The following is a 16,251-nucleotide window of genomic DNA, read 5'->3' as shown; positions in this document are numbered from 1 at the left end:
CAATCTCGAAGGCCTTGCTTTCGCAAGCAATTACGTCATACACGCCATGTTTGTGCAATGCAAATCTCAGAGGCTATGCTTTTGTCAATAGTAAATGCCAATCTCGAAGGCCTTGCTTACGCGAGCAGTTACGTCATAGACGCCATGTTTGCAATTTGAATCTCGAAGGCCATGCTTTTGTTTGCATCAATTGAAAGATTCTGTTGTTTGCGCCTCTCATGCGGCTAATATTACGGTCAAACGAGGCCAAGCTGCGTGAAAATGCGCCATGGCCGCTCTCTTTGGTAGTCACTCGGTCGGCTCCGGGCGCACTTCGCGACGTATCATACGGGAACGGTCCGACAGTTACGACGAAACAGCGGGGTTCCCAATACATTGTATCCTATGGGAGCTATGCCGGGACCGGCGGAAAACGACGTAACAGCCGGGAAAACGCAGCAGTGAGGAACGTAACAGCGGGGTTCTACTGTATTATTAGGATCAGCCCAGAAGCAAGGTGCATGGTACATGACGTTTTGTCGAGTAAAACCCAATTGTGATGTTTACCATTCTGTTTCAACATGCATGCTACAAGAGGCACCACAGCGAAGGAGCACACTTCAAAAAGCGTGCTCCTCAACATCGTTGAAGTTTGGATGGATGTGATCATATGTCATGTCTGTTGCAATCACCACGGTGGGGTGCAATTCTAGTGGTTTTGAGCGGGTGCTTAGGAGGGACACCAGAGTCGATCATAACTATTGACACTAGTTATAATAATATGTCACTTTAGAGTATTTAAAGATTAATTTCGTGATTATCAGAAAGCATATAAGTCATCAACAAAAATTTTGGCTGTCTGTGGCTGTTTATTAAAGAAAGGAATTAAAATGAATTACAGTGGAACCTTGTTCATATGGTTAAAAAAAAAAACATAGTATAGGGAAGACGTACAATCCGAAATCACTAAGACATCGCAAACTAAAGCATTATAACGACATCACAAATATTGGCCCTAGGAAATTGTACAAAACGGGAACATATCAATTAGGTTATACTGTAATATGAAGAAGTAGCAATCACACAAACCAGATGACGTGTCGTTATCAGAGAAGTCATTCTCTTCTTCAAATTCATCAGCGAGTGCCAGTGGAGACTTCGGTGCGTCATCTGGCTGAATTGCGTCGGGCAGAAGTTCTTCGTTGTTGAGACATTGCTGTAGGTAGCGTTGCTCCCGAGAACGGTTGCGCTGCTCTCGAACTTTGGTCAAGAGCCTCTCCTTCAGGACAGAGAGTTGGCTTACACCTGAAAGAAATTTACAGGGCGTTAGATAAAAAATTAGGCTTTCTTTTTCTTTTCTTCTTTTATTATCATCTTTTTTTTAACTTGCTTTCACTAGGCCGAGGTCCAGACTCGAATTAATTACGCATTGTGCCGTTTTTTGTTAGAATGTGTATCGATGCTTGCAACAACGTATTTTTAACATGAAGAAAGTGTAGAGAGCACTTCCTGCCACAAACAGCTCGGGAAAGAGACGGGATACACAGAACAGTGGATAAGGTATAATCATCATCAAAAGTTTAGAGACCACGCGACACAAGAAAAAGCTGAATATTCCCGCTGCTTCGGAAGGCGGCCTTGATTTTAGAATTCCGGCCCGTTACAAAACGCGCTAACAACATGTACTGTGCATTTAGACCAAATACAGTCACAAATTGCTGAGAAATTCAGTTTTCTCAGACCTAGTGGTCTCTAAACTATTGACACCGACTGTACTTCCAGTCTGCTGACCTGGATGGGGGTAGGGGGGTGTTGGGATAAAATGAGAACAGAAGGGAAGAGAAAGAGGATGTGACAATGGTTTAGCTGTCATTATGTGGTATCCCCGTGCCCAAAATAGTGCAACGCGCTTGACAAGTCCAGTACGGTCCAATGCTAAAGAGAAGACTCGAATGAGCAAATTTCATATTACTGGCCCCCAAACTGCTAGTGCACGTGGATACATTCTTTCTGCATGGCACTAGTCTGCCAAAAGGAGTCAAAACTGTCAACCACCAGAAGTCTTATGCAAATCTAAGCCAGTACGCTTCTGCGAGAGAGAAAAATGTCGACATGCCCTGCGCGCAAGTGTTTCCTTTAACAGTGTAGCCGTCTGTACATGCAGACTTAGTGCAGAGTGCAGGATCTCTGCATAAGCATCTTAGCTGTACTTGCAAACTTGCAATATAGAATGAACATTAGCATGCAGATGCATTGTACTTCCCTGACATAGCAACTAAAAGACAAACTTTTCTCACTTTTTTTTAGTACAACTGTACATTGGTTATGCACCCTTGCTTGATCAGTAAATAAAGTGGGAGAGGCCAGGCACAAACCTTTCTGTGAAATTGGGCACTCCTCTATAATTCCAGGTACCACGATGGCAGTTGCTTTGATAGACCTGAAACCAGGAATCCATAACTGTCCCTCGAGAAACTCTCGTAAACAGTCATAACTTCAACAAGTGCTATTTGATTTTCACTGAGTAATTGAATGTGTTTTTTAACAATTTCGCTCTTGAATTCAGAACTGGCTATAGTCATGCAAAAGTTGTGTAGGTTAAAACAATAACGGTTATAACAAAAAAAATTTAAGCATGCAGCAAAATACCATAGAAGTGCATGCTATTTCTTTGCATGCTTAAATTTTTTTCATAACTTGATCACTGCTATAGCAGCTACATTTGCCTGGTTCAACTTTGCAAAACCACCATGGCTGTTTTTGTTTACACACCCGACAACCTCGTATTCCGCTAACACTATAAGGTTTGCGGACAGGCTAATACTCTCTGTTATCCCATTATCAACGATAAAAGACAACTCAAAAGATCCCCTACGCATTCGGCTAAGACGAATCGTAGGTGAAAGCCATCGTTTTTTGCTTTTTCTTCTTAGTAGACGCATTAATCCTTCCCCGCCCCCTTCCGAAAGCTCTCTGAACCTAACGTGGTTTTGCACTGTCTCCAGGATCAGAGGTCCATTGCAAGTTTTCTGCATCTCACCCAGTTTTGCACTGCCTCCGTGATCGACCCACCCTTGACCAAGTGACGAGTGTCATGTGATAACATCACCATGTGACGTCACAGTCACATCATGATGACATCCCAGATTTTAGTGCTATGTGACATCACGATGACGTCATTGATTTTGGTGCTATGTGACATCACGATGACGTCATTGATTTTGGTGCTATGTGACATCAAGATGACGTCATCATGAGATGATTTTTTGCATCACTCGTGTTGATTCCGATGCCACGGGACACCGACGGTCAATTTCAATTTTCGCACTTGATGAGGCATCTAAGGCTTTTGCCTTAATGAAGTGCTACACTCACTGCAGCTCAAGTGAATTGGAGGTGAAAAAAAAAAATGCTTCTTCAATCACGTCTCTTGGATAGAAAACTTACTCTTTCTTTTTCTTAGCGTCATCCACCTTGGCATGTTTCACCAGCCGTTCCAGCAAATGATCAACGCCCTTCGGATGGTCATTGCTGTCGTCTGCCAGGAGAATCACAGGTTCCTGGCTCAGACGGGGCACTACGCCGGCAGCGATGGCTTCCAAGTTCCGTCGTCGTCTGGCCGACAAATGTAGCAACTGTACTCTCTCACTGCCACTTGACAGTGAGCTGCTCTCGACAGGCTGTTTTTCAGCAGGCGGTGTCTCAGCAGGCGTCGTCTCTGTCATCACGGGTTCCCCGGAACATTTCTCATCATCTGCACTGTTGGGTGTATCGAGGACTGCCGGCAAGTCGTCAAGCAGCGGGTCCTTGCTGCTGCTGTCAAGAAGAATTAAGAAAGCGAAAGCACAAACATGGCACAGATGTGACGCTTATAATATTGCAAATTTGGGCTTGTTGGTTTAGCATTGTGAATCAAACAGTGCACATAAACGACCAGGACACAGCGAGTTTCAGTTTCAGTACTGACATATTCACTGAAGAATTGCGTGTACGTTGCTAGAAATAGCTGAAACTAATGCGCCAATGCTGCAACAAACAAATGCACTATCTTATTTGTTTGTCTCATCGATCTTTCAATAAAATTTACTGCAAGTTATGCAGATGTGGTGAAACAGTTTGCCAAGCTGTTCAGGTGAAGCGATGTGATAATACACATCATGCATCTATGAATGTTTATTTCGCATACTTACATGTAGGTTAATGAATGTTTACCTTTAGCCTTAACTGCATTTCTTAATACAAAAGCGAGTCTGCTGTGGACCATGTGGTTGAGTACGTTGTGTTGCTTGGCACAGCTCAATGCGTTTTGCTCCATCATGTGGCATTGACATTGCATTCCCGGAACATGTTGTGTGTTCCCATTCTGTGTCCTGGTCATTTACGTGCACTGTTTGATTTGTGGCGTAACGCTACAAAGTAAAAAACGCCAGGCCTGCGCGGAAAGCAAAGCACAGTCACAGCGAGAGCTGGAAGAGCGGCATTTCTGGAGGCCGTTGTAAACTTTCTTGGAGCTACCAATACAAGTACACTTGCAAGGTACCCACTACGCCATAAATCATAATTTTTGTCAAGTTGCGCTACCCACTCATAGCGCAATTCACATTGTGTGATGGCTGGTTATAGAATTCGCGCTGTGTGATGCCTGGTTGTTATTTTACTCTTCTACAACTAAACAAAGTAAAGTCTTAGTGAAATTGTAATTACTCTTCTGCGAACAGTTGCAGTGTTGCAATCCCAACAAAATTGCTTGTGCAACACCAAACGGACGTTGTCCGCTTGGTGTTGCCCACAATACCAAGCGGACAACCAAGTGCCCACAATACTTTGCTTCCTGCAATGCACAAGTTTGAGCTAACAGAAATAACACATTTCACTTAAGCGTTTCGTTAAGAATAGTGGCATTCTTCTATTCGTGTGAACTTTATTGGACTTTCCGAATAAACACTGAAGAACATTCAATGGCTGAAAGGAGGCATACCCTGAACTTGGAATCGGTGTAGCAGTAGTTTCTTCTTCCTTCTTGCAGGTTGAGCTAGACTGCGATCCAGCACTCCGTCTTTGCTGAAGAAAATCCTTCAAGCTCAGCCTCTCTGGCTCATGGTAAGGCAGTGACATTTGCCTTTCTGCAACAAAAGCAGCATAGCAGCCAGTTAAAGTACAAAGAAGCCTGGACGGAGTGGAACTCGGTAACTTCAAGGATGAATTATTGTTATGTGCATTAACAGCTGCATTGCCTCAATACGTACAGGGAACAAATATGGTAACAGAGATCACAAAATTTATGAGCCAGTTTCAATAAGAAATGTGCCTACGTACATGTGTACCCTTGCATACCTGACTGAACCCCGCGCGCAACGCAAGTCACACACTGTATCGTCAGACACTACTGTATTGTGCTGTCACGAATGCAGAACAAAACAAAACTGAAACAATTAACAGTGAAGAAATGGATGTACAATTAAAACAGAAAGTCATATTTTACGAGTGGTGTCGCAGTAAAGAAAAGAATAATTCTGACTAGTGAGTGTGAAACACAGTTTTAGAAGTTGATATTGAAAACATTGAAATGTTTATTAAAGCTGGTGTCACACAGGGGCTTACAATTGTGATCAGGGCCGATGCGGATCAAATAACTTCATCACAATCAACAATGGTTGCTGCTACACTGTCCAAACTAATCTGGATCGAGTTTGGCGCAGCCGTCAGCCAAATCGTGATCTGGGAGCCAGATTGAGATGTGCTGATCTTGATCCGATTTGATCCCGATCGGGCCTGACCAAAGATGACCGTGTAGCAGCACCTGATCCGGACCGAGCCTAATTCAGATCAGCCCTGATTGCAATCAAAAGCGCCCGTGTAACGTCAGCATAAGAACCAATAACACAAAATGACTAGTTATTGGAGGCACCTAGCCGCAAGGTGAGTGCAAGCACAGCCTGTCTAGTGGTAATTTTTAATGGTCAGCTACTCAGCAAAGTTCATCAGTAAATACTCCATTGTAGTAACCTCTTTCCAACGGTAGCATTTTGGTTCAATTGGTGAGGCATTATCAACCAAAGACAGCACAAAAAATTACAGGACTGGTAGACAATGCAGTAACTGTTGTGTCAACGTTGGCTCCAGCAACATTCCTTGTTTAACAATCTCTGATCACATATATGATCATGTCATTCTCCTGCGCTGTCACGTGAAGGCTTTCACGTGACGTCATGGACGCAGCTTCTGAATGTACTGGCTCTCCACAATGGTGGCTCTGACGACAAACAGGTTGCGGTTAACCTGCTTCAATAAGATAACGACAGGGCAGAAACGCCTCTGTGCATGAATAAAGAACGGACCTGCATGTGATGCTTTGGTAACGTTAATGTGACATTGCAAACATCGTGTCCCTCCATGCTGGTGCTCCAACACGGCGGTTTTCAGTGACGTTAATGCAAGCCATCAATGTCATCTCTGTTCTGAATGCTTGCCCAGAAACAGAGCTGCTTATTGTTCACTAAAATACTATATATAGCTCACTAAGTGTCCCACTAGAGTAACCATCTCTTTGTCACTATAAGAGGGATGCATTAGACAATAAACAAAAGGCAACAGGTGGCTCTTACCACGTGCCATTCTTTGACTCGTGCTGTAGATTTGCTTGAGTTCCTCCATCGCTTTCTTGGCCGACTTGCGACCTCCTCTCTCTTTCTTTTGGACGTCTTCTGTGGCCTCGCCGTCCCTTTCGGGTTCACAAGGACCGCTAGTGTTTTCATCGTCACCAATCGAGTCCCTACTGACATCATCCACTGCTTCGTCGTCTGAGCTGTCACAGATCCGGCGGCACGCTTCTAAGAGGGACTGTCCCGCCTCTGCTTCACTTTCGTCACCGCGCACAGCGTCCGAATTGGACGCGGGTTCGACACCCTGGGGTTTGGGCTCGCTCGTAGAGTCGTCTTCGTCGTCCGAGTCGTCTAGTACTCGTATCCTTCTAGGTTTTTTAGCGGTGTCATCCTCCGGCGCACTCGGTGGCACTTCGAGACTGTCCTCGTTTAGATTCGACGCGTCAGGGAAGGCACCGTCTCCTTCTTGTTGGACGTCGGTACGAGACTTGATCGACTCGGGAAGTTTCGAGTCACTCAGCGAATCTTCGTCGTCCGAATCGTCCAGCAATCGAACCCTCCTCCTTTGATGCGTGCTCTCACCTAGCGCGCTGCCAGGCAATTCGACGCTGTGGTTAGATGCGTCGTCGTCAATCAAGGTATTACTGTTTCGTCGTTTGGAATAAATATCAGAGTCTTCAGCGTTTATATCCGAATTATCATCGTTTACTTCGTGACACTCTGTGTCCTCTCTTGCGATGTTCTCGACGGTAGATTTGTCGCCCTCCCGCTCACTGCCGATAGCGAAGTCTCTTTGAACATCGGATGCAGCGCTGTCCGGGAGTTTAGATTGTGGGCTTTCGGGGACGCATGGTTCCGTTAATCCGCCTTCTTGAGGAGACGACTCTTCCGTTTCAGGGATTACCTGGAGGCGTTCGTCTGTAGTTTCGTCGATCAGGCGCTGCGAAGCTTGACTGGTGTGTACGAGTTTCTGCGTGGTCTCTCCGATGGATGGTGTATCCGCTGGCGAGCTTGTCGAGTACGCTTCTGAGATCGTGTCCGTTTTCTGCGAGAACAGAGACTGATCGGAGGCCTGTTCAGACTGACTGAAAAGCAAATCCATCGTGGAGTCAAGAAGTAGTGTTCTGAAAAGGTTACCCTACAAGCCCGCCTAACCTAAAGCACACGAAGAGAAGTTACGAGCGACTTCACCGCCCATTCTATCTGACCGACATTTCGAGGGGATTGTAGCGCACAGCTATGCAAGAAATTTGGCAAATCCCTGAAGGCTACACACTCCTCTAGCAGTAAGAGTTTGTATGCTTGCAATCTTAACAAGGGCCCAAGGACCACATGACGGATTAAAGTGCTCGCTTCACCAACTTTCCCGCGAAAACATTTCCCGCCATCTCCAGCTGACGAGAGCACGGAACACTTGAGACTGTAACTTGAGTGCGCTGCTAGCGCGTTGTTTTTAAAGTCCCTGAAATTAATTGTTTTATTCGTAAGAATCGCACCAGCGGTGCCTAGCAAGCTCACAATGACTTTCCTTTGCCTTACAGACAAATCTATCAAACGATGGTCCTACCGTAAATTATATGCGACAGAAGTTTTGTACAAAATCTTCACATGTGCAGTTGCTACCGCTAGACCACAAGCCGCACAATCACGGACATCACCACGTGTTTATTGCTTCGACAACATGGCGCTCTCCAATGCTATGTCAGTGTGTTGAAGCGATTAAACATTTTTTAGCTGTCAAAGCGTGATTCGCGCAACGTGTAGAAAGGAATCTGAGATCCGATTCGATAACCTTCGCTTACGATAGCCCTGCTTTATAGTAGGCCAAATCGCGGCGACATCGCGAGGCATGTTTGGGTCGGCAGGCACGTCAGTAAACTTCGGCGGCGGAGTCGGCATGTTTTCAGGAGCGGCGGCAACCGGCACGCACAATCCGATGAAGGATTTCGAAGTCGTCTCTCCTCCGGAGGACTCCATCAGTAGTATGGCGTTCAGTCCGGCATCCCTGCCTCAAAACTTCCTCGTTGCTGGGAGCTGGGACAATCAGGTTCATATTCCACTCTAAAATCCTCGATTCAAGTGTACCGCTCGCGCGTTAGCAGCGTTTTGGCTTTGTTACGATGTGTTCTTACGTGCGTTTCATTTTCTTTCTTTCTTACGTCGTGATAGATCAGGTGTTGGGAGGTGCAGAGCACGGGACAGACCATTCCCAAAGCACAACAGACGCATCAGGGACCCATTCTCGACGTAGCTTGGAGCGACGTAAGCATCACAACTTTCCTTTCCGCTTCGACGTTGACGTTCGGGCACGCAGTTAGAACGTATCAAAAGCGCAGATGAGTCATACTGGGCACTAGGAAGTTTATTTGCATCTCATGTTGTGCACCGTCCAGTAAATTACGGCTCCTTGTGGCGCCATGAGTGCATGAACGCCGGTGAGATTAATTTAATGCAATTTCTTTAATGTCACTCAGACGTTTTCCTGTGGTCTTCAGTATACCATCTAAACATCTTGTGCGCGGTTGATCTCATTTTCTCTGACCTTCTGCATTGGCTAGCACTAATTTTTCGCTCCAATGAACTGGCAGCCCGCATATGACAAATATTGGAAAGATTTAGTTTCATTACCGTTACTTTGAAAAAACACTTTGAAAGATATTAGTTCATTTGGCAATCAGTGGAATTCTCGAGACCCTACGCCAGCACCGTAGTTCAAAAGAAGCTGACTCTTTTTTTTTTCTTTCCTAGATACACTAGTTCCATGACTCGCATCCGTACTTCACCCCAGGAAATACCAGGATCTTAATGAGACTTGTTCTAGCTTTAAGGATAACATCTTTATCCTTGAAACTACATCTTGGTGCAATTGAAAAGTTACAGTTTAGTCTGTTGCTCCGTTGGTGTTTCTTATTTACACGCAATCGAGTGCCTTGCACGAGCACTCGCTCCAATCCCCTCTCTTTTTTTTTTTCTCTCAGGATGGAAGCAAGGTCTTCTCCGCCTCCTGTGACAAAACTGTCAAGATGTGGGATCTGAACAGCAATCAGGCCATGTCAATAGCTCAGGTCTGTGCAAATTACATGTGTTACAGGTTAAACGTGCTGGTACTTTGTGGCCAGATGTTGATAACTACAAACTTTCTTGCAGCACGATGCGCCGGTGAAAACGGTGCACTGGGTGAAAGCCCCGAATTACAGCTGCATCATGACAGGAAGCTGGGACAAGACGCTCAAGGTGAGAGCCATCATGCGATTCGCCATAGTCGGGTGCGACTCTAGAAGGCAGCGGCATTTCCACTTCAAAGGCGGATGCGCACAAACCTGCACCAGTGAGCACATACTTTAGACTGTTGTCATGCGTCGCACAGTTGGTGACCCCGCCGTAGGAAAAAGTCATCATCAGCCTGACTATTCTCACTGCAGGACAGAGGCCTCTCCCAGGTTTCTCCAGTTAACCCGGTCCTGTGCTTGCTGCAGCCATGTTGTCTCCACAGATTTCTGAATCTCACCTGCCCACCTAACTTTCTGCCTCCCCATCGCATGCTTGCCTTCTCTTGGAATCCATTTTGTTACTCTTAGCGACCCGCAGTTATCTTGCCTACGCGCCACATGCCCTGCCCGTGCCCATGCCAATTTCTTCTTGATTTCGACTTAAATGTCCTTAACACCCATTGGTTCCCCGACCCCCTCTGCTCTCTTCTTGTCGCTTAAGTTTACACCCATCGTTTTTCTTTACATGGCTCACCGTGTCATCCTCATTTTAAAGGAGCACTGACGTGAAAATTTTGCATCTTGTTTTATCTGTTGCAATAAGTAGCTAACGACCCACTTATCACGACTAGAAAGCTCGAGCGCGCGGCGGTTATTTATTTGGAGACGGTTTTATAGAGCCCAGGTGCAGTTTCGGTTTCATAAAGCACTGACTAAAGTGGGACCCAGAGTGGTTTTTGTGTAAACATAGCCAACTATGTGAACACACAAAAGCTCGTGCACATGAGCACCACGTTGACAACTCTTTTCAAAGAAGGCTTCCTGGGTGCTGCTATATTCCACTCTGAGGTGTTATAAAGATGCGCGACCCCCCTAAAAATGCTCTGCCGAGGCAAGGACCTTTGTACTCCTGTCTCTTTCTGTTGAAAAGGTCTGCTAGGAGAGAGCACTTCCAAGGATCGTGGCAACCAACATAAATTCGTGATGCAGGGGTGCGGTTAGTTGTTTACACGAAAACCGAAGGCGTATTTCGCGTGCAGTGGCGCGACACGCACTTTAAAGTTCATTTTAAATATGTTATAGGCTAATTACCTATTGATATTTTGTAGATGATGCGTGTGTGTCCACACTAATCTTTCCCACAAGTTATCTCGCTTTCAGAATTTTGTCAGTACTCTTTTAAGTTAGAGAACATCACCAAGTAAATGAGTAGGACTATTTCTCTAGTTGCGGAGGCACTCGGTTGCCATGCTTTGTTCATCTGAACGGTGCCTTTCTGGCCTTCTGAGGGGGACACTGAAACGGTTTTTGAAATTTTGTCAGCGTTTAGGGTACATCATCATCAAATCATTCGCACCACAAATTAAGCGACGCACCGTGTATCAAGGCAGCCATGGATAATTATATCTGTACCCTGCTTCTCACCACTGCCTTGCCTCCTCAACTCGTGAAACACACAGACGTCGCTGGCGACTGAAGTGCACTCGATCAAATGTGCTCGGCAGCGCACGCTGTCGGGCAACGGAGATACAGTGGCTGTAACAGAAATGAAGCGCGCGGAGTGATTGAGGTCTGCTTCGCCAGGGGCAGCCACTCCACCAGCCGTTCTTATTTCATTCTCCTGTATGGCAACAATCTGCAAAGGCATATGGACGAACAAAAAGGTATTTGCGAACGATCACCAATAAGTGTAAACTCAGTCATTGTGTCTTCAGGGGTGAAGTTAAAGCCGCAGACGCTGCAGACGCGTAGATCCTGGCGTTGACCGTATAGCGCAAACTCAACGCCTACTGCAACGATGAGCTGAAGTGACTCCGCTCGCCAGATACCTTACAAGCCTTACACGATGTCGCAGCTTTACAAGTCACCAATCGCTAGATTTGCGGCATACAACTCAGCAAGGAAAATTCATGTTGTCCGAGTAAAGAAACCCCGAGATAAACACTGTCGCGCAGCTCACGTCAGCACGGAGGACGTTGTGACACAGGCAGACGGCGCTCGCCGCCCATCAGAGGTGTAGTGATGTAGACTGGACAAATCCAATCAGATCAGTTGGCGGTGCTGTGCATAACATGGAACAGTGCTACATAGAAAGGGGGTGAGAAGTTGAAAACTCGTTTGGCTGTGCCGCTGCGATCTGTAGTGATCCACAATTTTAAAGTGTTGTAGTAAATTACACAGCTGACGCAGAGAGCTTAAATCGGTCTGCAAATGATTCTTGGGGCATGCTTCGCCGGCTCAGTACGTTTATACAAAATTGTCAAAACTATTTCAGGTCCCTTTAAGTTGTGTCCGACCATAATCTGGTGTTGTGATTGTTTGAGCACCACGGAAACAAACAAAAATAATGCAGGGCTTGTATTGAGATTTGTTGACTTGTGAAGTTGTGAAGGAGGTTTAAATCCTCTGCCTCTGCAAAATTAACGTTTTTTTCAAACAGTTTGTCTCCTCTTTCCTTGTAGTTCTGGGACACGAGGACGCCTACGCCAATGCTCACCATTAACCTTCCAGAACGTTGCTACTGCGCTGACGTTGTGAGTACACTAGCGACGCTGTCGGTCTCGGTCCTTTCTTCTGGCACTCTTGTGTAGTTAAGGCCCACGTTTTTGCATAACGGAGCCGTGATCATCCCCAACCAGGCAAGCGTTCATCAAACTCGGCTCGATGTGCTCCAATGCGAGTGCTTTGACGCTGTGCACAGGTGTACCCCATGGCTGTCGTCAGCACGGCGGGCAGGCACATCATAATCTACCAGCTCGAGGGCCAGCCCCAAGAGTACAAAAAGATCGAGTCGCCGCTCAAGTACCAGGTTCGTGTGTGACAATGTACTGCTCTTTTCTGCCTCTTCGGAAAAAGTACTAGTGAATGTATATGTTGGTGTTAGTAAATGGGAGTTAGTGCTAGTGAGCTTGAATGAGTGTTGCAGTAACTGGTGATGTTCCACGTGTTTGTATGTTTTCCGTACTGCCTACCCTCGACAGAACGTGCTTTGCCTCGTTAACGGATGGCTCGTGAATGCTAGATTGCATTTTTGCCTCTCTTTGCAGCATCGGTGTGTTTCCATATTCCAAGACAAAAAGGCTCAGCCCAATGGCTTCGCCCTTGGAAGTGTTGAGGGCCGCGTGGCCATTCAGTACGTGAACCCCCAGAACCCCAAGGACAACTTCACGTTCAAGTGTCACCGTGCCAACGGCACGACAAATGGCTTCCAGGAGATCTTTGCGGTAAGCCTGCAGTACATTTGCACAATTCTCTTAGATGTGGCTGGCAGTACGTTTGTACAGTCGTCGTCAAAAGTTTGAGACCACTAGGTCTGAGAAGATTTGAAATTTACCAGCAATTTATGACTGCATTTGGTTGAATTGCACAGTACATCTTGTTAGCACGTATGGGAACAGGCCCGAAATCTAAATTCAGGGCTTCCTGCTGAAGCAGCTGGAATATTCAACTTTTTTCTTGTATCTAGTGGTCCCTAAACCTGTGACGCTGACTGTCTCTTATAGGTAGTTGAAATGGCTGGTTAAGGACAACTTACATAAAATTCCACATTATCCTTGTTATAAACAAGCAGTATGCACTGTTAAAGGCCATTCTTCTTGTTAAAGGCCGTGTAAAACGCCCGTTCTTCCTATATTGCACAAACTACACAATTGGCTCAAGTTGTAACGAAACGCTCTTGCTGTGGTGTGTTAAATGAGTTGTCATACCCTGCATAACTATCGTAGTATGATAAGCTAGCTCTCATACCATCACCATACGATCTTCAAGGACTTGCTGCTTTGTCACACATGCCCTTGCGTCAAGTGCAAGTGTCTACTTTACGCAAGCGTTGTTAGTCTTTCTGGTAACGCTTGCAGAAACCAAAACGACGCCAGGTAGCCAGCTACACCTGCAAACTGCTTTACGTTACATCAGTTTCCACAGGTCATTGCATCCGCATAATTCTTTTAAGAATGTTTTCTCTTTCGTTGTTGTTAACAGGTCAATGACATCGCATTCCACCCCGTTCACATGACGCTAGCCACGGTAGGCTCAGACGGCAAGTTCAGCTTCTGGGACAAGGACGCCCGCACCAAGCTGAAGACGTCCGAACAGATGGAGCAGCCGATCACCCGCTGCTGCTTCAATGCGCGGGGTGAAATATTTGCCTACGCGGTCAGCTACGACTGGTCAAAGGTCAGTTCTTGTCACGTGGCAGATATGTATAACCTACTGTTTTACTTTCGTGAAAACAAGCTGATAATGAAGCCGAGGAAGGTTCATTGTAGTGTTTAAAGTCTATTGTAGTAATTGTGTTACAGATGTGAAGAAAGTCGAGTGGACGCAAAGACAACTTGCAGGTGGTAAATTGTCTTTTCGTCTACTTTTACATGAAGCATTAAAAAAATCATTGGCCTAAATTTAGTTAAATGGGGTTATATTTTAATAATATTACTGGCTCATTCAGAAAATCAACAGCAGAGCGAAACTGCTGTAAGCTCTGGTAAATGATGACCTTGAAGGAACCGTGAAGATGTGATCAGAATCGTATCTTGACAGCAGCAGTCCACAAAACTGCAGGCTCTCGTACTGGTGTGCCCTACATAGATGCAATGGAAAATAACTCAACAGCATTAAAACTCAAAATGCAGACCCGAGAAGGGACACTTCGTGGATTTGCACAATAGTGTACTGTCTTACGCACTTTTACCTCAGAAATTGTCACTGGTGCTCATCAAAGGTGGTTATTTCATCTAGCTTGCTTCAATCTTCTTCGGGGCCTTTGTAATGTTGGGGAAAAAAAAAGAAAGAGCTGCACCAAAGTGGTCAGCATTACCAGCCACATTATAAATACTGCTGGTCCTCATATCCACTGATCAAACTACAAGAGACACCTCTTAAAGCTTTCAGTACTGCCTGCTGTGCAGGTTTTTATGTAATAATCATCAATGCTGGCATGCCATTCATGTCCACAGAAACGTTTTGAGTCTTGTGCAGCTGGTAGGAGTGAGAGACTCAGTGGCAGGAATTGGAGGCAACTGTGCAAGTTTAGCATAACGCTATTGCCAGATTTTCGCTTGGTTTATGGGAAACCAATCAAATGTTTGCAGAGTTCCTAAAATCTGAAAATTCATGGTAACTGCAGTCATAGGCGGAGAGTACAGGGGGGCTGGGGGGCAGAGCCCCCCCCTGGCGCCGGCCCAGGGTATTTCTTAGAGCTTGGCTTAGGTCCCCGGGTCGTCCTGTCTGGCACCTATTTCACAGGAGGCTGTTTATGCCCGCTTCTTTTTCATTCAGCCATTTAAAGTTCGGCACATGGGCCAGTGACAAGTCAAACATTCAATGGAAAAATGCCCCTCAAACTGATTTTTACGTGCAGAATATGTTGTGCTGATGAACAACCGAAGCCACAACTTAAGCTATGACAAATTAAAAAATTCACTGGCGATTACGATACTGCCCAATTCGCTGAGCGCAGCCTCGTGTTCGGGCAACGCCAGCTTTGTTTGAAGTTTTGATTATCCGCAGTTGTAGCAATGTAACATTCGTTACATATTGCCACAGAAACTGCCAGCGCTCGAGTGCTATGCACACTATATACTCTGTGCATTGCAGCTGTCGCGAACCAAGTGAAACGCCCACAGCCCCGCTACGACAAGCGAAGCCAGCCGCAGTGCACGTGCCAGCCCTGCATGCACACGAGCGACAGAGGAAGAAAGCGAGGTTAGAGGCCAGTATCTCGCGATATCGACAGACTCCGCGTTCGCTCTCTTTCGTCCTCGTTCGCGCTATCGGTTACGCCGCCGACGCCAACGGCGATGCCACTCAACGCAGGAACGGACGCCTAAGAGCTGCGCTCTAATTGTCTTGAACCCCGTAGTGAATGGTTTTGAGAACACAAAAATGATACTGAGAATACAAGGCAATCCCGACAGTCAGTGAACGCTTTTGCACAAACTTACTCACCAATAAAAAAAACGGGTAATTTCTTGGTTGCCTACATATTGTACCCTTCGACATGCCTGCTTATAAAAGTGCCGAGAAAAGATTGTACGCAGTTTTGACTTAATAAAGGGTTTTACTAAAAGTTCGGCCACCAATGAGCAACTCCATTACTCGTCCAGATTCATAACCGCAGCTTCGCACAAGGTGTGGTAGCAAATGGTATTTGCTACCATCTCAGAATTACTTTCGGCCATCTTGAATTGAACTCACTGGCATATAATTAAAGCTTCCCGTGATAGCATTAGCCTACTCTCTCCTGTGTGACGCATGTTTTAACAAACTAAAGCCTAACCCCATATATATATATATATATATATATATATATATATATATATATATATATATATATATATATATATATATATGGGGTTAGGCTTTAGTTTGTTAAAACATGCGTCACACAGGAGAAAGTGGGCTATATATATATATATATATATATGGGGTTAGGCTTTAGTTTGTTAAAACATGCGTCACAC

At 45.6% G+C, this 16,251-nt stretch overlaps 2 protein-coding genes across 2 annotated transcripts in view; one reads left to right on the top strand and one right to left on the bottom strand.

Moving 5' to 3' along the window:
• LOC119407113 (claspin) overlaps window positions 1-7,983 on the bottom strand; it is a 28,962-nt gene extending 20,979 nt beyond the window's left edge. The window contains exons 1-5 of the mRNA XM_037673971.2: window positions 6,585-7,983; window positions 4,958-5,102; window positions 3,427-3,795; window positions 2,355-2,419; window positions 1,069-1,284 (exon numbers count right to left, since the gene is read on the bottom strand). Of these exons, the coding sequence (XP_037529899.1) occupies window positions 1,069-1,284; window positions 2,355-2,419; window positions 3,427-3,795; window positions 4,958-5,102; window positions 6,585-7,683 (1,894 nt within the window). The 5' untranslated portion in view covers window positions 7,684-7,983. The remainder of the gene's footprint in view (window positions 1-1,068; window positions 1,285-2,354; window positions 2,420-3,426; window positions 3,796-4,957; window positions 5,103-6,584) is intronic.
• A 262-nt stretch (window positions 7,984-8,245) lies between these two features.
• Window positions 8,246-16,251, top strand: part of LOC119407112 (mRNA export factor) — an 8,662-nt gene continuing 656 nt past the window's right edge. Inside the window, exons 1-8 of the mRNA XM_037673969.2 lie at window positions 8,246-8,628; window positions 8,751-8,843; window positions 9,560-9,646; window positions 9,729-9,815; window positions 12,253-12,324; window positions 12,492-12,599; window positions 12,838-13,014; window positions 13,772-13,966. Coding sequence (XP_037529897.1) covers window positions 8,431-8,628; window positions 8,751-8,843; window positions 9,560-9,646; window positions 9,729-9,815; window positions 12,253-12,324; window positions 12,492-12,599; window positions 12,838-13,014; window positions 13,772-13,966 — 1,017 coding nt within the window. The 5' untranslated portion in view covers window positions 8,246-8,430. The remainder of the gene's footprint in view (window positions 8,629-8,750; window positions 8,844-9,559; window positions 9,647-9,728; window positions 9,816-12,252; window positions 12,325-12,491; window positions 12,600-12,837; window positions 13,015-13,771; window positions 13,967-16,251) is intronic.

This window comes from Rhipicephalus sanguineus, chromosome 10 (assembly GCF_013339695.2).
Source record: "Rhipicephalus sanguineus isolate Rsan-2018 chromosome 10, BIME_Rsan_1.4, whole genome shotgun sequence".
Taxonomy (NCBI): Eukaryota; Metazoa; Arthropoda; class Arachnida; order Ixodida; family Ixodidae; genus Rhipicephalus; species Rhipicephalus sanguineus.
This window is presented reverse-complemented; position numbering and strand designations above follow the sequence as displayed.